Below are 26,535 nucleotides of genomic sequence, written 5' to 3'. Positions count from 1 at the left end.
TACCCAGCGAGTTCTAGGCGGTTTACATTAATTAGATTAGGATCAGCATAGACATGTAGATTTACAACAAATTTATCGGATTTACAACAAATTTAGCCAAACTTGGCAGATGAAAAAGGAAAATTTACAACAAATTTAGCCAAACTTGGCAGATGAAGCGGGAAGAATTACAACAAATTTATCGGATTTACAACAGATTTGGCCAGACTTGGTAGATGAAGAAGGAAGTGGGTAGAAGAAGCAGGGGGAGATAGGAGCTATCCTGATGGAGGAGAAGAGCCTGTTAAGGGGCCCTGAGATTATCTGTAGGACAGAGATGTATGATTAATGACATAATCAAACTGTAATATAGTATGTTAAGATCTGAAATTGAAAGACTACATCAGTGATCACTAGTCCAGTTTCTGGATTTTAATGGGATTTGCTTTTCTGGAAATTTTCTTTGGACTGGTCCAGTTTCTGTATTTTAATGGGATTTGCCTTTCTGGAAATTTTCTTTGGAGGCCTATTTCATTTTTTTTTTTTCGGAGTGCAATGTAATTTATTAAAAAAAAATATTTGTGATTACCAAGGGTCCTTAAATACCCTAGTATTAGGGCAAATCACCAAACATAGCTTATATCTGAAATAGATTGCATTTGTTAATTATTGTTGCAGGACTACTACTGTCTCAGTCTGTGCCTAAAGGTTTAATTAGTGAGGAATTTTCTACCTGGTATCTCTACTCTGGAGGGCCAGGGGAAGAGCTAGAGGACATAAAAGGAAGTGTTTTTGAGAGAGAGATTTTTTTTTCTTTCTCTTTTTTGACTTCCCGGAAACAGTTTGAGGACCCTGCAGCCAAGGGGCTCAGACTTATGAAGAGTAGATCCCATGTACTCCCCCAGGGTTGGGGATAAATAAATAAAAAAGAGCAATCCTGGGATTCCAGGTGTAGGGCATTCTAGTGAGACCTCCTAAAGGTAGAGGTTTTCTTTGTCCTTTTTCTATTCCAACTGACTTGAGGAGATGCATAGCTTCCCTAATCAGTCAGCACCTGAGGTTGATACAAAGGAAAGTTGTGTGAGAATACAAATTTTTCCTCCTTTCTCCTGTAAGGAAAATAATGGGGCTGAGTTTTTCTTTTTCTGGAAACTGTGTAGGCACTTTCTTCCTGTGGATCCAAGAAGTAGAGTTTGGAAGGAGAGGAGCCTACTACCAGAGAGAGAGAGAGAAGTAAGGAGAGGAGTCATAGGGAGTTTATCTAATCTAATCTTCCATTTGTGAGTCGCAACATACCTATTCAGGCTCAAGGCAACAGATCAAAGCGGAAGAGGAAAAGAAGGAGGGGAAGAAGACGTGGAGAGATAGAGGAGGGACTTAGACATAGGGGATGCTATACAGAAACTGAGATAGATAGTTGTCAAAAAGGTGAGTCTTCAGGCTTTTTTCTGAATCTAGTGTAATTTGTCTCTTTCCTGATAGCTTCTGGTAGGTCATTCCAGATTTTTACACCCAGATAGGTTAGCATAGAGTGGAAAATTTGTTTGTAGTGGAGGTATTTTGTGGATGATTGCTTTAGTTGGACTCTGTTAAGGATTCTTTTTGATGTCGACCAAACAATAGAGAAAAATTGGATGAGAGGGGCTGCTGAGCTTCCATATAGAATCTGGTGTAGGATACATGACGATTTGAAGATTATTGGGAGCCAATGTAGTTGCCTGATGAAGGTTGTAATTGAGTCAAATTTCTTTAATTTGTAGATTAGTCTAATGTCTGTGTTCTGGATGAGTTGTAGTTTGTGGATAAGAGCAATGTTGATGCCAAGGTAGGCGGAGTTGCAATAGACCAGTTGGGGTAGGACCATCATCTGAATGATCAGAGCAAAGAGGTGTGGGTGGAAGTATGGTCTTGTGAGTCGTAGTTGACGCATAGTGTAGATGGTCTTTTTCCGAAGGTTAGATATTTGTGGTTCCATTATCAGAGTGTCATCTAAGATGCAGCCTAGTACCTTGGTGGCTTTTTCCATTATGAGAGTGATGCCTGATGAAAGAGTGAGATTAGGTATGACATTCTGTTGTGCGGTGCGGAAACCAGTGGCTTTGGTCTTAGTGGCGTTCAGTTGTTTGTTGCCTAGGTTTGAATTTTATCTATATTGTTTGAGATTTTTTCGGCAATATTGGGATGGTTATGGGGATGAGGAGGAGGATATCGTCGGCATACGATAGTATAGTTTCATCTTCCATTTTGATGTGACCCAGTGAGCTCATGATTAATTTGAATAGGATTGTGGATAATGGGGAGCCTTGTGGGACGCCACAGAATGCCTTCCAGGGGTTGGAGTATGATTCTTGCCTTTTGACCATGTATTTGTGATTTTGTAGGAAGTCTGCGAACCATTTCAGTACAGTTCCTTCATTGTAATGCCTGTGAAGTAACAGATCTATTAATTTAAATATCACCCAGTGGTGCAGTGGTTAAAGCTACAGCCTCAGCACCCTGAGGTTATGGGTTCAAACCCACACTGCTCCTTGTGACCCTGGGCAAGTCACTTAATCCCCCCACCACAGACACACACACTAATTACCCCAGGTACATTAGAAAGACTGTGAGCCTGCCGGGATAGACAGGGAAAAATGCTTGAGTACCTGAATAAATTCATGTAAACTGTTCTGAGCTCCCCTGGGAGAACGGTATGGAAAACTGATTTAATAAATACATTTTAATCATACCATTGAAGTGATTTAATAATAATAATAATAATTTTATTCTTGTATACCGCCATACCAATAGAGTTCTAGGCGGTTCACATCCATTAATTAAGGTCCGTGATGACACACGGATTTACAAAATTTTGAAAAAGTTACAGGCAATATTACAGGCAAAGTTACAGGGGTGGGAAATCTTTGATCGAGATTAAGCAGAGGTAACGGTAATACAGAAGGAAGGGTTAGAAGGTATGAGATAGCGAGAGAAAGAATAAAGTCGGGGAAGGGGGGGAAGAGGGAGAGCCGAAGGAACGGGGTAGTGAGGGAAAGGGGAGAAAATAGGGGGCAAGGGGGATTAATAGACCTGTTCGCGGAAGAGGTGCGTTTTGAGAAGTTTTCTGAAACCAAGGTAAGAGGGGGCCTCGAGTATCATTTGGGCAAGCCAAGGGTTCAGCTTGGCCACCTGGTAAGCAAAGGTTTTGTCGAGAAATCTTTTGAAATGACATAATTTTAGGGATGGGAAGACAAACAGCTGGATTCTGCGGGATTTCTTGTTGGTGAGATTCAGAGTAAAATGTTTTGTTTTTTGTGTTTTTTTAAGTAGAATCTGAAGTGGGATTTGAAAACACAACAGAAGCCAATAGAATCTTGAGTTGCCTCTATTCCCTGCCCCTATGAAACAACCTTTTAACCCTCAGAGCTGTCCAAATCTCAGACCCCCAACTATGTTTCTATAGCACCAATCTACCAACTAATTCTTGGAAGTTTACAAAAATGTATAAGATACAGTACGTTATACATGACAAGTATTTCTAGGTTGCTTTTTCCTGTTTGCGTATGCATATGTCTAAGTGTGTGAGAATGTAAGGTTTTATTTCTCTGGCAATGGACACATCAAGATTATGAGGTACTGTAAAGAGATGAAAATTGCATATCATTTAATTTTCAGTTCTTTCTGACATAGTTAAACAAAATGTGAAGTTGATTCATTTTTGTTCATTTTGTATCAACCAAATAATAAATCCAGATATTGGCAAGGAATATCTCAATTTTGTCTAAGTAAAGCAAAGAATGTTTTTACAAAATAATCTGAGGTGAAAGTCTATAGTGTAATGGTATGGAGCAGTCATAAAATGAACTTCTACAAAGCTAATTCTCTTTCCATGTTTTAAATAGTAGTATAAACTATTATAAACTGGTGTCGTTTCTTTTGTGTCTCTTAATATTTTTACCTGCATTTTATATTTACATCCTGACCTGTTTGTAACCATGTAGGGCCGTCAGCAGCATTTTATGACAGCTCCATAGCTCCATACGCTGTCTTATACTGCCACCTCCATAAGCTTATGTGATTGGCTGAGAATCCTCTAAATGCTTTTGTAGTATAATCTCTGCTTTGTGACTCAGTGACCCACTCTGGAGAAGAAAAACTTGACCTCGTGTCCAGAGCCAGCATTGAGGGAAGAGGATATAATCATGCTATAAGGGCCCTCCCAATCCTACCTGAAGCTGAAAAATATAAAGCCTGGTGATCTTTGGTGCCCCCTCAAATATATACCCTGGATGTATTATGTTTAACAGCAGCCTTGCTGGTAATATTCGTTTGTTTGGGGGGGTTTTTTTTAAAAGAATTAGCACTGCTCATTCCCCTGCTGAACAGGAACGTGCTCAGGTAGGGCTAGTCTCAGTTAGGGCACTGATCTTTGATCAGAGGGCCGCCGCTTGAGCGGACTGCTGGGCACGATGGACCACTGGTCTGACCCAGCAGCAGCAATTATTATGTTCTAACACCTTTGCTTTTCTGTGATCACCTATGACTGAACTACTACCAGTGCTCATTGAGGTACTGTGAGATTGAGGTACTGTGAGGTACTTGTGTCTGATTCTAGGGTTTCTGGATTACCCATAAACTAGGATAATCCAACAATACTCATAGCTTGGCATCAGCCAAAGAAGCAACAGTCTGAGCTAGGAATTGAACCCTCTTGACTTCACGGGTAATTCAAAATGTAAACCTCCAAACTATGTGGCTGACACCACTGTAAATGAAATGGTACTACATTGAAACCCTGATCTTCTCTAGTCACCTCATAAGGAAATTTGAATGTGATCAAATTTTTGGACTCTTAACTGCATTTATTTATTTTATCTGTTTTTTATTTTTTACAGATATTGAAAAATATCACTTGGTATTCCGAACGTGCTTTGACAGAAATTTCATTGGGGAGTCTTCTGATACTAGTGGTAATTAGGACAATTCAGTTCAACATGACGAGGATGAGGGTAAGGATTATATTTTAGCAATTGCCTACAGATTAACATGGATATGCTTGAATGGACCATTCAGGGCTTTATCTGCCATCATTTACTATGTTACATTCTAGCTTCCTCCACTATGGTGCTCCAATAGCTAGTCCAGTTCTCTGGTTCAATCTAATAAATAAATAAAAATTTAATTAGAATGCACATTTACAAAACACTCCCAAAATGCAGAGAGGAAAGAATTAGAGTATAAATGGTTACAACCACTGACCCTCAAGCCTTGCATTGAAGAATGCTGTTGTAGAAGAACTGAGGTTGAGCTAGACACTAAAGAATGACATGGGATGGTTCCACGTAGTTATCCATAGGGATGAATTCTGTCACAGTGTTATTCTCTTCCGGCAACCCTGACGAGTCAGACGGGTAGTACATAGTCAGGGAGGCGTATATCTGCCTAGAGAGAGGTCCTAAAAAAGAAACTTCCACAGAGAGACCTTTCCTAGTTGTGGACTGAAAAGGGAACCCTGGAAGGGACTGGAAAGTGTCTGAGAAGTGCCAAGGTGACAGCTAACAAGAGGTTTCCAGAGAGAGATTGTGAGAGAGAGACTAGCACGATAAGAAGCCTGTTATATATACTGAAGATTTTGATGTTAAAAGTGTTGGCTAAGGTAAGTCAATTACTAGTTGGTTGAATACTGTTCTGCTGAAGAGACTTATACTGCTGAGATATATTGATATCTTTTGACCCAAGAGAGACTTTTACCTACCCTGAGTTGGTGAAATAACAGGACTTGGGGTTTATGAACCAATAAAGTGCTTTGTTGTATCTTATCAATGTGTTTGTGTATGTGTCAGGACTGGACTCTGCCACATATGGTGCTGAATCCCGGGATTGTAGCTTCCACAGAGGAGTTGATCAGATGCCTTTAGATATTGGAACCTTACTGTAGTAATGCAGGGTTTGTTTTTGGGGTTTTTTTCTTTCCAAAAGGGGATAAGGAGAAAAGCTCTGCCCAAGTCAGGGAACTATTCAAGGTCGCTTTCCAATAGATATGTTATAACCTATAATAACTTTAGGAAGACGATCTAATAGAATTAAGCGGGTTCCTGTTCCCCAACCTTCTGTGTCTTGACCCTCCCATGGTTTTATTTTTACTTTTATTTTTTTTTTAGAATTGTATTTATGTCAATTGCTGTCAACCGCATCCCTCCTTACATGTATTAATGTATTAGTAGTGAATGTTATGTTTGTCGGTTTTTAAAATTTTATTCAATTTTTGAACTTATGTAAATCGCATTGGATTTGGACTATGCGAAGTAATCAAAGAAATAAACTTAAAACTTGAAAGTAAAACAGTAATGTAGTCTGTTCTGGACAAGCAGGGTTATTTTTTTTTTTCTTTTTCTATGAGTTAGAGTAAGCTGTAGCCATGGTTCTGAGAAGCTGAAGCTTGATTGGGCTATTTCATACACCTGGCAGGCAGGTATAACTTGTGTATGCAGTTCAACCATGAGAGTAGGCTGGAAAACTACCCTAATTAATTACAGTGATTGCAGCTGTAAAGAAATTGTCAAAGAAACTGGTGTAAGAGGGGAAAAAGGGAAAACTTTCTTGTGAAAGTGAAATTTTTGCTTCTGAAACCAGGTCAAGCCAGGAAAGCTAGTACAGACTGCAAAGTGAAGCAGGAGTCCTGATACAAGGCAGCTGCTGAATGAACAGCAGACAAGGAGTAGTAAGAGACTCTAAGCTGTGGAGAAAGATAAAAATTGTGCTACAGACGCTCCTCCTATTAAGGTTGAGCTGAGAGGGAGGGTTACCATTTTGCTGGGCAATAGGGGTGCTGGCCCAAGAATGGTTTAGATACCTAAGGCCCCTCCTATGGGAAGGTCCTTAGGCCCTGGCTCAATCAAAGTATTGGGCCCCTCCTAGTACATCAAGTGAAAAATAGAGAATTAAATTAACCAAAACTAGATAGATCCACAAAAAGGTTAATCAAAAAAGCCAAAAAACTCAAAGGTCATAATATTAATTGACCAATCTATTTTAGTTTACATGAAGGAAAATGATCTCAGATATGCCACTCCTGCGGATTATATTGTTACAGCCCACATATGGATTAGTGGCGTGGTTTTCTTTCATTGATCAATGAAAGAAAACCACGCCACTAATCCTTAATAGGAGGAGCGTCTGTAGCACAATTTTTATTATGACCTTTGAGTTTTTTGGCTTTTTTGATTAACCTTTTTGTGGACCCCTCCTAGTACATCCCAGGATGCACCGTGAAGGGGAAGCCTGCCATTTTAAAGATGCAGGCCTGCTGGCGGGAAGGAGCAGGCAGCCCTCATGTTAGTCATCTAAATAAGGTATGGGGGTGGGTCCGGGTGGTTGAGGCAGGAGAGAGTGGACATCCCTCCTGATGATCTTCACAGGGTGTTTTGGGGGGAGAGTCTGGGTGGCCAAGGTAGGACAGAGTAGGCATCCTTCCTGCCATTTTTTTTAAAGTTTGGGGGGTGGGGAGGGGGGGAAGGGGCCATCATCCAGGGGTCACGGCACAATTTTTTTTTTAATTGGACACAGATGTCTTGTGTTTGTAACACATGCACAACATCTATGCCCATTTTAAAAAAACAACAACAAAAAAAAACTACTCTTTTTACCCCGAACACTTGATTGGCAGAAGACTGGTTCAGGGCTTTCCCTGCTGGGTCTGCACTTTCTCCAAGGACTGATTCGGATGGAATTATGGTGGTCCTCCGCGAAACTCATTTGCATATGAAATTGATTGCCATTTTCAAATCGGACAATTTACGGGCACTACGACCCACAGGGTTTTAACGGCAATTTTAGAGCATCCAGCTCTGGTTTTCTAATGCCTGTAAATTGGAATCTGTATAATAAATAAAAATAATTAGGTGTGATTATCCAAGATGAACACTGCATTCTGAGTTTACCTAGATGCTCTTATTTTTACTCTGTTATTTGTTTTTGTGGTTATAAGGAAAGGCAAGATAAGAGTCTTTCCATCAGAGCTTGCATCCTTGCCATTCAGGTCAACTATGGATTATTTTGTACAGCATCTTGGTCCAAGAAGAAGTAACACCATGACAGACCTACTTAAAGGCATGCTGGAGATAGGCAGACCAGCAGAAGTTTCTAGGGTAGAATGCTCTTTGAACTTAGAGCAAAGGGATCTTCCACCACAACTGTTTACTGAAGCTCTGTGTCTGAGTCCTCTTACATGGGTGGCACCTGGAAATGACTTTTCCAGCATGACTTGAGGGGGGAATCAGCAGGGTAGCACCTGGGGGACCAGGTTTTGTGCAAGAATCAACCAAGCAGAGTATTTGCAGATGGTGGTGATTGGAGTGCCCCTTTCCTTACCTCACCTCCCCTCCCCACCCGTACCTTCCAAGGGTCAGATAAATAAAGAGGCTATCTTCATAGTTAGTGACTGAAGGAATAACTGTTTTCCTTTGAATTACCCTGACCTGATGTTTTTACCCTGGAAACAATCTGGAATGCTGTATTGGATCTGGCTAGGACCTTAAACTCTCAATATTCCACAATGGAAATTGTAATTCAGGAGTTAGAAAAGAAAGTAGTCAGAAATGAAACTACAGTAATATAATTCATTTAGCCAACAAGGTAAGCAAAGTTGAAGAATCTGTTTCTTAAATAAGATCTTTGACGTCTACCTTGGTTAAGAACAATATGTTTTTGAAACCTAAACAGATCTTAGAAAATTTGGTTAGAAATTATAATTTGAGAAAACTATATATATTGAAATGTTTTAGGCCAATAAAAGACCCCAAAATTGGGGCTTCAGTTTATATTCAAGTCCCACCCAGCCCGGACCCAAGGCAGGCCTCTTCTCGGGCCTACTTTACAGCACTGGCAGTCTGATGTTGAGCCGGAGAACGTGTGATCCCTGCCTTCCTCAAAATGAGGGAGTCTTATCTTGTCCGAGCCAGCTCTGAACGCACCCACCCTCTTCTTCCTTCCCCCTGGACCTACCACAGGCCTGTCCCCAGGTCTACCTTACAACCCTTGTGGTCCAGTGGTGAGCCATGGCAGGAGTGATCTTCCTGTGCGTCTGCCTGTTTAGTCTCTCTACTTAAAAATGACTGCTGCAAAACTTTAAAGACAAAGGAGATCAAGATGGCTTTGAGAATGGATGCCTGAGCGGACAGCGCTGATCGTTTGCTGAATTTCAGCATGTGGTGTGAGTCTTTCCCGTGTAATATGGGAAAGAGGAAAGGGACTGCTCACCCTAACCCTCCGATGACTGGAACCCCCCAGCGGATGACACAGCCGACGATTATGAGTGCTTTTGCCCTTTCGGGTGAAGATCCCAGACCTACCTCGGGAGTTAACCCAGATTCATCGGGAGACCTCAGCATGGAACCAAGCCAGGTGTTGCAGAGACTGGTTCCTCCCCAACCCAGAAGCGATCTATTGCAGGGAGCTGCTGGTGTCCGGTTACCCCAAGAGGGAAGAGTGGACTCCAGCTTGAGAGGAACGCCTTCACCGGGCTCTTTGGAGGAAGGAGTAGGCCCTTTTTGTCAACATTCTCCCAGCACAACGAAGAAAGAACTGAGATCTGCCTCAGGTGAGAATGTTATCAAATTTGGGGAGTTGAAAAAGCCAGAGAAGATTGATTTAGAAGCGCTCTTTCAAGCCATATCTAAGGTGAGGTGGAGGGTGGGAGATGGCGGAACGCTGCAATCGGTCGGGTGTCTGCTGTTTTTGTATCACTGCCTGCCTGCACTCACGTTCCAGATCCTCCTGTTGCTCATTGTACTGCAGCATCTGCATGATTATGCGCTCAGGTGGGCATTTTTAGTGTGCACAATTGACCTGATTCGAGCTATAGGTGAACATGGGGGGACACGTCATTGCAAGGGAAGACAAGTCAATTGATTTATTTTATGTTCTGTTTTTACTACAGGGCAGAGGCACTGAAACAGATTCTCAGTGCAGTAGTAGTAGTGGCAGGACTCTCTTCTGTCTTCATGGTGTTTCGCAGAACTGAGGCTTATATGGATGCTGCAGGGACGGTGACGGGGCAGTGAATGGGATGGCAGTGACGGGGCGGTGACGGGGATGGCGGTGCTGGTGACGGGGCGGTGAAGGGAATGGTGGTGACGGGGCGGTGAAGGGGACGGTGGGAAGGGGCGGTGACGGGGACAAATTTTTTTCCCCGTGTCATTCTCTAGTTGGTAACTGTGCCTAATGATATATGACTTGCCATTCGGCTGTAGGAAGGTGTATCTAATGCCGTTTCTCTTGCAATTAGTTATTCGATAATTTCCACTGTGGTTACTTTCTTTTCTTGATCTCCTAAATTGTGGACTAAATAAGGGTTTACTTTCTTTTTGCTGTGTATGCTTAAATTGTATTTACTTGATCTGTATCAAGTGTTATTGTATGCTTATAAAATTGAAAATCTTATTAAGAAAAAAAAAATGACTGCTGCGAGTTCCTGTGGCAACCTCACAAGACCAAGTTCATAAGTCTCATGAGGTTTCCGCAGGAACTCGCAGCAGCCATTTTTAAGTAGAGAGACTGCATGGACAGGAGCATAGGAAGTTCGCTACTGCCCCAGCTCACCAGTGGACCACCAGAGTTATAAGATAGGCTTGAGGAGAGGCATGCAGTAGATCCCGGACGTATAGAGCCAGTCAGGACAACTCACCTTAGAGAAGGTAGTGATCGTTCCTGCCCTGGATCATCACTGGATCATCAAGGCTATAAGGGGGTCAATTGAGTGTGAGGGAGTAAGGAGTCCTCCCTCACCATGGCAGAAGGAAGTGCTAGCTCAAAAGTAGATTGACTTCATGTCCCAGAAGGCACAAATCCATCACCAGTAGGTGCTTTAACATTTTTTTCCTTTTTAAACCGCATTTCTTAATTAACTTAGACACCTAGGTTTAGGCGCCGTTTGTAGAATTTCTCCTTAACTGCTTACCATAGTTAGTAAAAGGGCCCCCTAAGTGTATATCTAAGGCAGCAGAGTTTAAAGGTTTCTATCAGATTTTGGTATTCATTTATGATATCTAACCTTGTCTGTCTATCTTGTTTCTGAAATGAAATTGAACACAATATGTTAAAAAAAATAGTCTGATATTTTTAATTTATCTATATTATCCTTCTAATAGGACAAATACCTACACACAAATTGTTTGGCGGCCCTAGCAAACATGTCGGCACAGTTCCGCTCTCTCCATCAGTATGCAGCACAGAGGATCATCAGGTAAACAGACTTGGAAAAAAATATTTGGCCATAGATGAATATCCGAACTCATGGATGCCTATACGTGTGTGTGAGAATTTTTATATGTGAATCATGCCAGATTAGAAAGGCTTCTCTAAATAACGGTTGCCTAAATTTGAATAGAAAACTATTTCCCATAAATTCATATTATAAGAACATAAGAAGTTGCCTCCGCTGAGGCAGACCAGAGGTCCATTTCGCCCAGATGTCCGCTCCCACGGCGGCCCATCAGGCCCATTGCCTGAGCAGTGGTCTCAGACTCATTTATGCTGGAAATGAGAAATTAACAGGTACTCATTGTGCGTTTAGTGTAGCATTTATATGCTTATGTGTGTGTGCCTGGAGAAGCGGGTCTCTGCATGTGTTCTGCATCTTGTTTTGTCATTGCAGTCATTTTAAAGCAGTGGTTTCAAACTCGCGGCCTGCAAGGTACTATTTTGAGGCCCTCAGTATGTTTATCATAATCACAAAAGTAAAAGAAAACAATTTCTTGACCATATGTCTCTTTAGCTATAAATTACAATATTATTATTAAGACTTAGCCAAAAGGAAAGATTTATAAACTATAAAGAGTTTTATCTCATGCAAAATTGTCATTTCTTTAATAAGACATTAACTATTTTTTCTGAGGCCCTCCAAGTACTTACAAATCCAAAATGTGGCCCTGCAAAGGGTTTGAGTTTGAGACCACTGTTTTAAAGTCTGAATATTTCAGTAATGTTATTAGTTTCTTAAATTGTTTCATTTAGGTGATGAAATATTATTTTATAGTTCTTTAGTGAATTTTTATAATCTGCCTTGAACAGATTCTTGGCTAAGTGGACTATGAATGTCATATTAAATTAAATTGGAAACATAAGTGCCATTATTTCGTCAATCCTTATATTATTCATTAGTTAAGCATTCTTCAATAGTTATGACCAATAATTATGCTTGGATTCGTGTATTTTAGAATCGTTCTGAGGTCAGTGGTTAATCATAGTTAATGCATCAGTAATAGCTATAGTAGATGAGATTATTTATGAAAGCTGAACTGCATTGATTAGCCAATTGTATTCCTTTTATGTACTACCAGGTGATAATTTTAATGTTTATACATTTTGTGATAAAGGATACATTCATTTTAGGATATGGGTAGGAAGTTGGCTGGCTGCCTCCTGGATGGTTTGTAACCCCTCCCCCCAGCCCTAGTCCAGACCTCAAGCCTGACTAAGCTCTCAGCCTTATGAATTTCTAGAACAGTCTCCTTAGCAGACATGTTTCTTTATAGGCTTACTTCAACAAACAGAAGGTTTTTAAAGTCTCAAAAACTTCTGTTAGTATTCTGGTATCTTTATGGTTTTATCTGTAGGTCATTGGCTCCTCAAGTCGGCTTCAGTTAGGGCTGCTTTGGACTGAACGACACTCTGGAGTGGTTTCTAAACAGATAAACTGTATTTTCTTAACTGAGGCACTGATGTCTTTATTTTAACTCAGTACTTCGATTGTGGGGAGTGTGTGGTGTAGTGGTTAGAGCCATAGCCTCAGCATCCTGAGATTGTGGTTTCAAATTCCACACTGCTCCTTGTGACCCTAAACAAGTCACTTAATCCCCCATTGCCCTAAATACATTGGATAGAGTGTGAGCCTGCCAGGTCAAGGTAGGAAAAATGCTTGAGTACCTGAATGTACACCACTTAGGTCATAAGTGGTATATAAATGCTAAAAATAAATAATAATAAATAAATCCTTTAGGGGTCCTTTTACCAGGCTGTGCTAAAATCTGCCTTCCATTGCAACGGGAGTAGAGGTCTTGAATGGATGGGTACTCACCCTCAAACCATGAGTTTGTTTGCAGACGATATCATTAATTTTTTTGATTCTGCCTCCTTACTCAGTGGACTGTGCTGTAGCCCTCCAGTGTTTCCCTTCTGCAAAACTTTTTTATTTTTCAGGTTTCTTGTACCCGGATTTCGAGGCTTTGATGCTTCAGAGGTTCCCAGTGCTCCTGGGTCAGCTTTAAGCACGAGAAGACATAGACTCTCTGCATAGAAGTCTGTAGTTAGCTGGCTTCTCTGTTTTTCAGAGTACCTGTTTAGCCAGAATGCTTTAACAGTTGAGGACATCTGGGGACCATTCCCCTTACAGTGAAGCTCGCTCCAGATTTCATCTGAAGCTTGAGCACAGGCTGAGTGGCCTCAAGTTGGTCCTGAGGGCCAGAGTGGGAGCTAGCTGTGTTTTTTCCTTCCCTCTGTAGATGCACATGAAGCTGTGTTGGGGTCTCAGCTCACCGTCCGCAGAACAGGCATCTAACTGATAATCTACTTAGTATCCTTCCATCAGGGGTCCACCTGTTTCACTGTTTTTGCACGCTACCTCAGGAGAAAAAAAACAATGTTACATCCACATATCGCTGAAGAAATGTGAAATCAGAAATCCAAAATGGCTACCAAGCTGCTAGGCTTGGAGAAAGGCCTAGTAGTTGAACCCCTTAATGTTCAGATAGTGGGCTCTCGTGCTTTAGAACGCAGGTGAATATGGGTGGAGCACAAGTTGGGCTTCTCACCTGGATGTCTCCAGATTTTGGAAGGGAGCATTGACGGCTAAGTCTGCCGGTGAGATAACCTTTTCCAATATGGAATCTTAACCTGGTGCTAAAAACCCTCTGTTGGGTTCCATATGAGCCCTTGCAAGGAGCAGCACTCATACAGTGAAAATGGTGTTTTTAGTGCAGTTTTTGCAAAGTGGGATATCGATATATACCATTCCTTCTTTTGTGCCTATGGTGGTTTCGGCTTCCATGTTAATCAGGAAGTCCATCTGGAAACATTCAGTCCGATGGACTCTAAGAAAGAAGATAAGATCTTGCAGTTGCTGAATGTCAGGAGAGTACTTCTTAGGAATTTCAAAATGACCAATGAGTTTCAACTATCCGATCATCTTATTTGTTTTGACGAATCCAAGCTGGCAAAGGAGGCCATCTTCCAAGGCTTCCATCTCAAGATAGATTTGCATGGCCATATCTTCAGCATGTATCTGGAGGGGAAAGCAATCCCGTTAAGAGCGTACTCCACTAGGGAGTGGCAGCTTCCTGGACAGAGTTCCAGGCAGTACGGCCTAAAGAGATTTAAGATATTCTTAACTGTTAGTGCTGGTTGTATTCAGGTGGCTCGTTTTATTCCAGCTTGTTTGACGTTCAAATGTTTCATTCATGTGGTTTCCCTGTGTGTCGTCCCCCCCAATTCTTTTCTGTATATTCTTTCTAGAATTTTTAATTACTTTGGTACAAAATGAAGGGCTACAGCAAAGCCCACTGGGGTAAGGAGACCGAACTGAAGAAAATGATTGACATCTTCTGCAAACAAACCCATGGTTTGAGGGTGACCACCATCCAGTCAAGACCTCTGCTCCCATTTACAAGAAAGATTATCGAGGTAAGAACCTAATCTTTCTTTAGCATGCCCTTACTGGGGTCTTTCCTGTGCACTAAAGCCGTTTTTACTACAGCTGTAAAAATGCTTTTTCCTAATTTTTGCTTTAATGGCCATGTAATATTACCATTAATGTGCATCCATTTTTTTTAATTTTTTTTTAATTACCACATGAATACATTGTTGCATACTGACTAGTTAGTGATGAAATACCTACTCCTCAAAAAAAAAAAAAAAAAGAGAGAGAGAGAAATTCTTTTTATCCCACTGATAGTATGCTGAGATTTTCAAGTTACCACAGGATGCCTGAGTGCATCCTGCGGTGTTCCATTTTTGTCACATTAGGTGTCCACTAGGGCCTAACACATCTTAGTATCCAAAAAAGAATAGTGTGGAGCAAAGAAATTCTAGGAACCAGGGGATAAAAAACTGATTTTAATAACAAAGCACCAATTCTATAAAGATCCGACACAGGCCATACTTTGGTAGGGTTACCGCCTGCCTCAGGAGTCAAACAATATTCTGTTAGATGTATAAATGAGTGTGAGAGGTACAATTGCAATAAAATCCAATGTAAAACAGCTGCTAGGAATTGCCTAGAGATGTCTTTCATCAGCTTCAGAGATTCAAAATAACAGAAGCTTAGTAAACAGACCCCATATTTCTCACAAGAAATGGGACTCGCTCACAGTAGCTCAGCTGATTTTATCCAAGTCATAGAAACATGGCAGATAAAGGCCAAATGGCCAATCCAGTCTGCCCATCCACAACATCCACTATCTCCTCCTCTCCCTATTAATTAAGGCCCTTAACACTTGCATTGTGAGGTCATAGAGCTTTATGGTTATAGAAAAATAGAAACATGATGGCAGATAAAGTCCAAATGGCCAATCCAGTCCGCCCATCTACAGCATCTATTATCTTCTCCTCTCCCTAAGATCCTACGTATCTGTCCCACTATCAACACTTACCGATCCTTCTTGGAACTCTGACACTCTTAGATCTTCCCTTGCTCCCTTAGGCTGAATCCCTGCTCCTAGTCTTTCTGTACTTTACAATACAATACAGTGTCTTATATACTTCAATTCTCTGCAAGGAATCAGTGTGGTTTACAATAAGAGTTAAATCACGTTCTTAAGTTACATATTTAAGGCCTGTTCTTGTGGTTCTTAGGGGGTAGAGGTGAAGGATAGGAGGTTGGCTATAGAGAGAAGAGATAAGTTTTAAGGGTTTTGTTTCTGGAAATCAAGGTAAGTGGTGGGTTGTCTTAGGTATGTTGGCAATTTGTTCCAGATAAGAGGACCTTGGTATTCAAACGTAGCCTCAAACATCTTCTTCTGCCCTTATAGCTTCTCTCCATCTTGATATTCCTGGCTATAGTAGATGAGATTTGTAACTCCATAAGTGCAGTCCAGATATACTGGGGGGGGGGGGGGGGAGAGAGGTGTTGGGTTGGGAAATTGCCGCAGTATCCTTTCTTTTTTTTTCTTCTCCTACCGTCAACTTTTCTGTCGGTGCCTGGGCATTGACAGAAAAGTTGACATTTTGTGCACTGAACTGCAGATTTGCTGCAATTTTAGCATGGCATGAATATGTATGGCCATTATTTTGAGCATGCTGCAGCAATTTTTCAGTATTAAATTCACAGCAGAGTTTCCACCTACTGCGAACCTTTGAATATCAGGCCCTGAGGCACCAGAGTCTTTACATTGACTCGGTATGTTTGATTGGAATCATTAAGTTTTATAAGTAATGGTACTCACTGACAATGACTAAACTATAATTATAAGTTTGATAATGTTTTCTAACCATCCACTGAACATCTAAGTTTTGGATATGAACTTGTCTACTTCACATATAATAATGAAAATATATTATAAATATAAGTCTTTATGCCTTTTGTTTTCCTGGTCACCTTTTCTTGATTTTTATATACTAATTCATGTACCAGAACAGTTTTGAGTGTCAGTAAACCAAGAATGGCTCATAATGCCTTGATGGCATGAAGTTGTTGATAAATATATGAAGAACACTAAATTAGGCTTATGATGTACAATTACATTCAAATGGAGGGAAAAAGACCTCAAAGAACCCTAGGCATCCAGTCGATGGAAAGATACCAATTAGGGGTTTAAGGATACTATCACAGGTCAAAAACCTCTGTTTGAATTTAACAATTTTTAAATATTTTAAATTAATTTTATTTGAATGTTTTATGTTTTTCTAACGTTCAAATTTAAACTCATTTATCAAACTCCATTCAATATCAATTTTCTCCCATACTCATGTAATAGAGAGCAAGCAAACAAATTTAAGATCGATCCATTAGCAATGCTGTATACGGCAGACTTAACTAAACAAAAATCAAGCACTTATCTTTTAGTCCCAACGGAGGCCAAATCCGTTTCACGCTAACTGGAAATTTATGAAGTTAATTTGGCAATACAAGAAATTTATCCGTTACTGTGACCTTGTTAGTGAACCATTTACCAGCAGCTTCTCTGAGGACAGCAGGAACTGCGCTTGAAATGGAGTTAAGTTCATGGAACAACAAATAGGAAAACATTAACAGAAATAAGAAATCCACAAGGTGTATAAAATAGAAAAAATTATAGCTGTTCCCTATAATATTTGTTTTCTTTCATTTAGTAACATGTTCCATAGTCTTGTATATTGTTTTAAGATGAATCTCAATTTTAATTGTAAAGTACAGAGGTTTAAATATGGTCATACCTGTCTATTTATTTATTGTTCTATAAATATGTCCAACCATACCAGTTCCCACGCTTTTCTGGTATCAATTTCAGAGTTGCTGATGATTCTTTCCACCTCTGTCATACTATTGTTCTATATAGCAAGTTACACCATCGTGTCATATTAGGAGATTTTAGCATCCTCCAGCTAATTAGGAGCACTTTCTCTGCTTTAGTTGTGCTTTGCCAATTGGGATGACGCAAATGCCATATCCTGCTTATGTTCCATCTATGTCTCTCTTGGAAGGAACGTACACTGGAATATGTTCACCAAAAATGCCACTGAGTGTCCTCCATACTTCAAGCAGGCACTTATCATGACAATACCCATTTTGAATGTTCTGTTGGGAGTTACATAGTCTCCTGCAAATTAGCATTAATGAGTTTAATGGTGGGAAGAAGACTACAGATATCGGAATTAGTGCTGTCAGATGATGTGTCCACATCGTTGTCAACGGCGACATACTGCTCAAACTCTTGTGGCGAGAGTCCAATTAGGAGTTCAATGGACGAAGTGTCAGCTTCAGTTGTCTCATCAGATGCGTGAACGAAGCTCGCCCGTTGATAGCAATTTGAAATCATGCAGACGATGAGTCGAGCACCGTCATTTTTCTTGCGAGCTCGGGGGCTGGATTCCATGCTTGAATCAATCACTGTCATCACATATCTTAAGACAAGCAACCTGTAATTACGTTTGAAGTTGGTGATTATCCCCTGGTCCATCGGTTGGATCAAAGAGGTTGTGTTTGGTGGCAGAAACATGAATTTGATGTTGGTTAGTCTTACGTCAATGCTGTGTGCTGCACAGTTATCATACAGCATTACAATGTGCCTCTTACACCTTCTCATCAGATTGTCAAGCTTCTGTAGCCATTCAATCCACAGTGTCGCCGTCATCCATGCGTTTTTGTTGCTTTCATATTCAACAGGCAGGCATTTAATGTTTTTGAAGCACCGAAGATTTCGATTCTTCCCAACCACCAGTGGCTCAAGCTTTTCACTACCGTCCATATTGCAACTGAGCAGCAATGTCAATAGTTCCTTTGGTACCTTGAAACCAACAGTTTCGCTTTATTTGAAAGCCAATGTTCCATCAGGGATGGCACGCCAGTACAGGTCCATCTCATCGGCATTGAAAACGTTGCATGGTTCATATCCACCAGTGACAGATGGCAACACTTCCATGACCCATCTTTCTGCACCAAACTCATCCTCGGCTTGTTTTTAGCCATGCTGCTTCTTAAATTTTATTCCGTTATGAACTTTCCACCTCTCTAGCCATCCGTTTGTTGCTTTGAAGTCTTCTACGTCCAGTTCTTTGGATAGCTGTGCTGCTTTCTCCATCAGCAGAGGCCCACTGATTGGCAGTTGATGACTTCTAGCTTCAGCAAACCATTGCAGCAACACCTGTTCAGCATCTCCAGCCTTCCCAATTCTTTTCCATTTCCAAGTAGGATTGCTGTTGTTTTGCCAGTTTTTCAATATGGTTTGCTTTTTTTGTGAATCCGAGAAATCTGGCTAGGATGAACGCTGTAATGTTTTGCAATAGAGACCTGACTCTCCCGTTGGTCAAGTCTCTTTAAGACATAGACACGTTCAGCCAAAGACAATGACTTTTGACCAGCGTGGTGGACAGGTTCAGCCAAAGACAAAGATTTTTCTCTATGCGACACCATGGTGCAGTTCTGAAAGTTCAAACACCTGGCCAGGCCTAGACTGCTGATCCGAAACACGTGGCTCATCCACGTGAGAACGTGATTGCTTTTAACCGGAGTGAACATAATATGAACAAATAGAGGTGGGACCTATCCTATAACATCAGTGCGCATAAGCAGATTGTGTGCTTATCAGAATTGCAATTATCTGGAGTTTATGTCCATTGACTTAATATTAAAAAAACGGGACCATGGTGGTAGGCTGCGGATAACCGAAGCGTGCGCTTAACCGACGTGCACTTAAGTGGAGTTGACTGTAGTGGTTCATATCTAACTGTGGGAGCTCCTTAATAAGTACTTCATACCAAAAAGATATTTTTGGTGCCTGACCTATGCTTAATAGGCTTCTGTACAACTTCTATGTCTTCATCTTAGATACCTTAGCACAAAAATTTAGATCTGGAATAGCCATACCTCCCTTCTTATGGGCACACACCAACACTCACATGCGCAGCTACACTCTCCTTTCTCCCTACAAAAATCTTCTCGGCGTCTGTTCAAATAATATTTTATCCTTCCATCATGCGAGAAGGAGAGAGGTTTTCATAATATGTAACCATTTGTGTAAGAATATTGTCTTATGCAATGCTATAAGCTCCATGATAGAAAAGGGTAGTTTAACCTAGTTACCAAAATGAGTTTTAATGTGGACCAAAAAGGGCAGAATATTGACCTCATATAAACATTTTTGGGCAGTCCAGTAACTGAATTTCCAAATAGCAAAATAAGCCTTATTCCCACTGAAACAGGAGTGTCGCATCCTGTCTTTAGCTAAGTTAACAGGCACTGCCATTGTTTTGCTGGAGTTAAGCTTGAAGCCTGACTTTCAATGGAAGTAAAACGCAAATATTTCAATCTGTCCTCCTTACTTCCATTGCTTTCAGTGGAAGTAAAATGCGGATGTCTCAATCCGTCCTCCTTTTTCTGGAGTCATATGGTAAACCTAGGCCTGACTCCTATCCTTGGCGCACAAAGTCTCACAGCACCGCTGGAAGTAAAACAGCAGGATTAGTCATTTAAGAAGTGGGACCAGAATGTGACATTGGAAAGGAGCTGTGGCCAGCACGAGCAGCAGGTAGAAGATGCTGCGCCAGCGAACATTTCAAGAGCAGCTTAAAGAGTGGGGGGTGCAGCAATACAGAGTGCTACAATACCTGGCGCTAACCTTCTGCACTATGCCACTGTCATGGCTGGTGTTTTCAAGAGCATTTTGACTTTCTGGCACACGGATTGATTTTCTAAGCACTGCTGAGCAGAGATAGCATCAACCTGTCAAAGAGACAGCAAAGCAAGCTGGTTTTAAAAAAGGTTTGGACAAGTTCCTGGAGGAAAAGTCCATAGTCTTTTATTAAGAAAGACATGGGGGAAACCACTGCTTTCCCTTATCGGTAGCATGGAATATTGCTACACCTTGGGTTTTGGCCAGGTACTAGTGACCTGGATTGGCCACCGTGAGAACGAGCTACTGGGCTTGATGGACCATTGGTATGACCCAGTAAGGCTATTCTTATAACAAACTGGCTAACCTACCAAAGAATTTAGACTGGAGTCATCAGATGGGTAAATAAAGTCAGTACAACAGTAAATATTTATGTAGAAATAGGAGAGAAAGGCAATATCTGTATAGAATTCAAAATAGTTTAAAATATAGAGACAGTAAAGGAAGAGGCTGGCTTGGATTTAGTGGTAGTCATTGGGATATGGTATATAGAGAACCATGACTATAGTTGGTTATGGATCTATGCCAGCTGTAATTATTCAGAAAGAATAGGTAAGAAGCAAAGTAGGAGGGGTATTAGAAAATATTAAAATCAAACTATAAGTCACATGATCTAAGGAAGAGGTTCTATAGATCAGTGGTTCCCAACTCTGTTCTGGAGGACCACTAGGCTAATCGGGTTTTCGAGCTAGCCCTAATAAATATGCATGAGAGAGTTTTGCATATAATGGAAGTGACAGGCATGCAAATCTGCTCCATGCATATTCATTAGGGCTATCCTGAAAACCTGATTGGCCTGTGTACATCATGTACGCAAGAGTTTCAGCCTGGTGGTCCACCAAGAAAGGGTTGGGAACCACTGCTATTGATTAATCTGGAAAAAGGGAATAGAATATTTATATTGGTATGATATACAGAACTCCATCTCAGGCAGAAGAAATAGAGATTTAATTAAAGATATTCCTAGTATTTTTTGAAAGGGGAAGTGCTATTGATAGGTGTTTTCAGTTTGTTGATTGGGATATCCCCTGATGCAGTGTTATTTAGAAGTATGGAGATCTGGATGTTCTACAGCAGGGCTGCCCAAGTCCGATCCTCGAGATCTACTGGCAGGCCAGGTTTTCAGGATATCCACAATAAACATGCATGAGAGAGATTTGCATACCAAGAAAGCAGTGCAGGCAAATCCCTCTCATGCATATTCATTGTGGATATCCTGAAAACTTGGCCTGCCCTGCTCTACAGCAAGCACTGTTCCAACAATTGGTCTTAGAGCTTATGTGGAAATGGACAATACTGGTCCCAGTACTTACAATGGGAAAATCTGAAAGAAATAGAAAAGCAATAGACAAAAGTACAAGAAGATACATTAAGAGCAGCAAAACTTTCTGTCAAGAAAGTAAATAAAATAGAGGATAAAAGTAATCGCTTGTTTTCTAAAGAAGTAGCTGAAAAGGTAAAGTATTAATGTTACCACTTTGAATGAATCTCTTCATAAAGATGGTCAATGCATTCCAATAACTAAATGATAAACTGCAAGAGATCGCAGAAAGAGGAAGACAAACAACATCTGCAAAATCTGAGATAAGTTGGGAAACTAGTCGTGCAACTAATTGAAGAAATACAGAAAAAAAATGTTAAACAAGATTTTTTTATATCCTAATGACAACAAAATATACAGAAGCAGCATTTTGACACTCAAGGGAGAAGGGAAGGAATATGTTGAGTATGATGAAAAGGACTACAGAAACCAAGCACAAAAACGAATTAAAGCGAGGTAGGTCTTGAACAGTTATCAGAAGACTGTGTTCATGAGGGGCTCATGAGGGGCTAATGGTTCCCACCATATTTCAATCTTACAGTTTCATTTCTAACCTTCCTCTGTTCCCAACCTATGTGGAAAAATTGCCTTGTCACCTGTCTTTACATCTCTATTTTTTCTTCCAAATGTGCTTTAGCCAGCCTTATTTTCCTTTTCACATCTTTGAAAAGCTAAATTTAAGTATTATATCTGTTAATAGAGGTGCAGGATTATGCACCCTGATATACTAAAGATATAATGTTAAAATGATGATTGCAAAGGCTAGAAAGGAAATGGCAACCACCTCATCATTCCACAGAGCCAATCTGTCTAGAATCAATTTTAAGTTTTTGACTTGTTATTTTGTAGTACTTTTCCCAATAGTGCTTTAGGTCTTCAGCCATTTTTATGTTTCATTTTTTGTACACAACCCTTTGTAAGCCTCAGCTGGGGACCTCAGGCTCCCAATCAGGGTTTGAAGTTCAAAAGTAATTTGATTTTGCTTTGGCTTTTTTTTTAATGGCATGTCACAAAAAAAGACCCTTAGGGCTCCTTTTACTAAGCTGCGATAGCGGTTTTAGTGTGTGCTTAGTGCACGCTAAATTGCCACGCATGCTAGACACTAACGCCAGCATTGAGCTGGCATTAGTTCTAGCTGCGTCGCGCGGGTTTAGCGCGCACTAAAAACGCTATCACAGCTTAGTAAAAGGAGCTCTTAGTGGCTTTAAAAAGTGCACCCGGTATAACAGAATCATATCTGTTATGGATACCCATAACTGGAGCCTGCAATAGCTGAGGCCCAATCATGAACCCGTTTGCTATAAATTTATTTTCACAGATATCCAAGATATCTCTTCATGTCAATAAATCTAGTCCCTTGACTTTGGTATTAGATGCATTCCCCATGTATCCAGCAGCTGCATTGGACACAAGGAATGAATCATGCCAAAAGTACATTGATCACCTTTTACACAATCAATAGAGGCTATAAAGAAGAGTTATCCTCCAAGTCTTGACCAAAGAAAAGTAAGGATTTATCCTTAATATCGACACCAGGGGCTCAAGATGCTTTAAAGCGCTAAACGGACTTGCCCCTAAATACATAATTGACCTTTTCTCCTCTGCCAACAGACACAAGAGAAGTTCTCATTCCTACTTCGTTTCCCCCCCAGTTAGAGGTTGTAAACTGAAAAAACACCATGAACACCTTTTTTCACATCAAGCAGCATTATGGGATAAAGACCTAGATCAACTGCTTTCACCCACTACTGTGAGGAATTCAGAAAACGTCTAAAAACTCAACTGTTCCTAATGTGAGGAATTCAGAAAACGTCTAAAAACTCAACTGTTCCTAAAGTATCTAGACAACTGACCCACTCATCTTCTTTCTCCTCCATAGTGATTCCTCTGTCCTATTAATCTCTTTCTCCTCAACAACGCATTTACGGTCCTATTAACTCTCCTCTTCCCCCAGAACAAGTTACATGGCTTCAAAGAAGGTTTGGATAGGTTCCTAGAGAACAAGGGAATTGAGGGGTACAGATAAGGATTGAGGATAGGGATAGGAGTAGAGATAGGTTATAAAAATAGTCAAGGACCACTGCTCGGGCAATGGGCCTGATTGGCCGCCGCGGGAGCGGACCGCTGGGCGCGATGGACCTCTGGTCTGACTCAGCGGAGGCAACTTCTTATGTTCTTATGTTCTTAAATTCAATCAATTTGTACCTCGCTTAATCTATTGTAAACCGCATAGAACTTAACGGTATTGCAGTATATAAACTGTTATCCAGGTGGTGGTGGCTGTTGTCCATTGATATCGCTCCTTATCAGAGCAAGATGCCAGGAACACTGAGTCACTGATGTCACCAGTGTCCTCAAAATGCATGCCTATTCTCTTCAGTATACAAGGAGGCATTATAACCCCCAAGGAGTGATTTGTGATGTGCCTCAGAAAAACATGGCTTCTTCTGTATTTTACATGGCAGCCTTCAGGGAGCAGCTTGTAAGGAAATTCTATGTACAGATGAATACAGATGAAATGCTTCTTTGAAAATCAGAGCATTATTCAAAGAATGTAGAAATTTATGAAATTCTACACAAGTGTGTCGACAGACTGTGTCACCAAATCTTTGCAGGGTTGCCATCTATGCCAGGTGAACTTCGGCTGATCAAATCTTATCTGTCGTAAAAAGCATCCTGTTACATTCTAGGATTATTATAATTGTTGGGCTTGCTTAGTTATTAGTCTTTTATAGGAAAGTAAAAAAATATATATATTAATTCTGAAATAGTGATACTGAAATAATAATGCCAGCACTGTATCTGAATAGCAAACGTTAAACAAATAAGTTTATCAAACATTTTTCCAAGCACAGAAAAATTTTTTTGCATTTTGTAAAATTATTTTTGAATTATCTGAAGGAAAATCAGAAAGACCTGAAAATTCCAATAATCTGAAGTAACTTTTCAGAAAATCTGAAACAGGTTTCTGTGTCTTGTCAAATTTGTTTTCAGATGTTTCAAATTTATTTAAGATTTCATATAAATCTCCTAAAAATAATGGATTTCTGCAATGTATCTGGGTTGAATTCAGCCAAGATCCTTTTTGCTGAAGTTCAACTGTAAAATCTTTGCACTTGTCTGACAATTGTCAGCTAAGATTAACAATGGTAATAATATAACACAAGAATAAAAGTAATTTTTTTATTTTCATAGTCAAATGGAACTTCTGATAACTGACTGTATGATAAAGGATATTTGTAGAAGACTGAAAAAAAAATGAGTGTACAGAACAGCTTCCAGATAAACATTCTTGGGGCTATCACCAAATGGAATTTCTTCTGAAAAGTTAGTTGTATTTTGCCATCATTCCTGAAAACATGCAAGAATTTCCCACAAATTTATTCACTGTTAAAGAATGTCTGCAATTAAATTAAGCATGTAAGCTGAAAGTGTCAACATAATTAGTAACAGACACTGTGCCATTACTACATATCCCAAGAGAAATTTGCTGTATTTTGATAGAACAGCTGTTTCTGATGGTGTCATCCAGAAACTGAAGCTGCTACACCTGAAAACACTTGCATGAGCATCCTTTGTAACCATAATTTAAAAAAAATGGAATGATGTATAAACTAGTATTTTAGTATGGATGTTGAAATAATAATGTTGTATAGCATTTGAAAGAAAAATAATTTGTCCAGGAATGGAAATTGGGACACTTAGCTTGCCTTTTCCAGGTTATCATAGAGTATATTTATTGATTTATCAACTAGTGTTTAAACCCGTTACATTAACGGGTGCTAGAATAGATGTGTAGACTTAATAGATCACAAAATATACTGAAAACTTACCATGTGAGCGTTAATATCCTTTGTACGGTTGATTTCCAGGCTTTAAACAGTTTTCTGAATGTTAAATTGTTGAATTTTTTTTTCTTATATTGTTGGACGCTGCGGGTCTCAGAAATTGTTTGCTTTCCCATTTTTCTAGCAGACCCCTGTACCACTCATACACCCCAATAAAGTTGTCTCTGCCGGAGGGACATATAGTTGCAATTAAAAATCTCAAAATGCCTCACAAATCTCATTTTGTGTTATCCTTCTCTCCCACACCAATCTCAATGGCACTATTTTCCTCCAAACTGCTCCCCCTCCCCAACTAATTATCCATACAAACATGCAGACCGAAGCCTCGGTTACCCCAAACTCCCCTCACCTGAAGATAACATACACACTTTGTCTGTCTTTCTTTATTTCTGTCTCTGTTCTTGGTCGCTATCTGTCTGTCTTTTTTTCTGTCTCTCTCTCTCTCTCTCCTTGGCCGCTGTCTGTCCTTTTTTTTCTTTCTGTCTCTTTCCTTGGCCACTGTCTGGTTTCTTTTTTTTTTTTCTCTCTCTCTCTCCTTGGCTGCTTTCTCTGTCTTTTCTTTATTTCTGTTTCTCTCCTTGGCCACTATCTGTCAGTCTTTCTTTTTTTTCTGTCTCTCTCTCTCTCTCGTCTTTCTATCTCTCTCCCTGGCCCCCTGTCTTTCTGTGTGTCTGTCTATCTTTCTGCCCCCTGCCTGTCTTTTTCTCGGGCCCCTTCTCACACCTACCTTTTTGTTTATAACGTTGTATAGTTAGGGAAACGTGTCCCTAACTCATTCTATAGGCTCATTCTATAGATACTGCAACCGCCACACACAAACCACCGCAAGCTCCAGCTAGAGGAAGTTGAGGAATGCGCTGCAAACTGCCACAGGCTGCACTGGCGTATGCGTTGCACGCTGTACTGTGCCACACGCGCAGCTCGCTGTACTGCGCATGTCTGCCATGGAGCTATGGATCAGGGATGCAGGGATCACGAAGTATGAACTGCGCATGTGCAGTAAGAGTTTTATTATAGCGGATATCAATTTAATACCTGTCTTCCCACA

General features: G+C 40.4%; 1 protein-coding gene across 3 annotated transcripts in view; it reads left to right on the top strand.

Annotated features, from left to right (window-relative positions):
- Window positions 1-26,535, top strand: part of DYM (dymeclin) — a 685,706-nt gene that overhangs the window by 321,517 nt on the left and 337,654 nt on the right. For all 3 annotated transcript variants that reach the window (XM_033934792.1, XM_033934784.1, XM_033934800.1), the window contains exons 12-13: window positions 4,854-4,967; window positions 11,106-11,200. In XM_033934792.1, coding sequence (XP_033790683.1) covers window positions 4,854-4,967; window positions 11,106-11,200 — 209 coding nt within the window. The remainder of the gene's footprint in view (window positions 1-4,853; window positions 4,968-11,105; window positions 11,201-26,535) is intronic.

This window comes from Geotrypetes seraphini, chromosome 1 (assembly GCF_902459505.1).
Source record: "Geotrypetes seraphini chromosome 1, aGeoSer1.1, whole genome shotgun sequence".
Taxonomy (NCBI): domain Eukaryota; kingdom Metazoa; phylum Chordata; class Amphibia; order Gymnophiona; family Dermophiidae; genus Geotrypetes; species Geotrypetes seraphini.
This window is presented reverse-complemented; position numbering and strand designations above follow the sequence as displayed.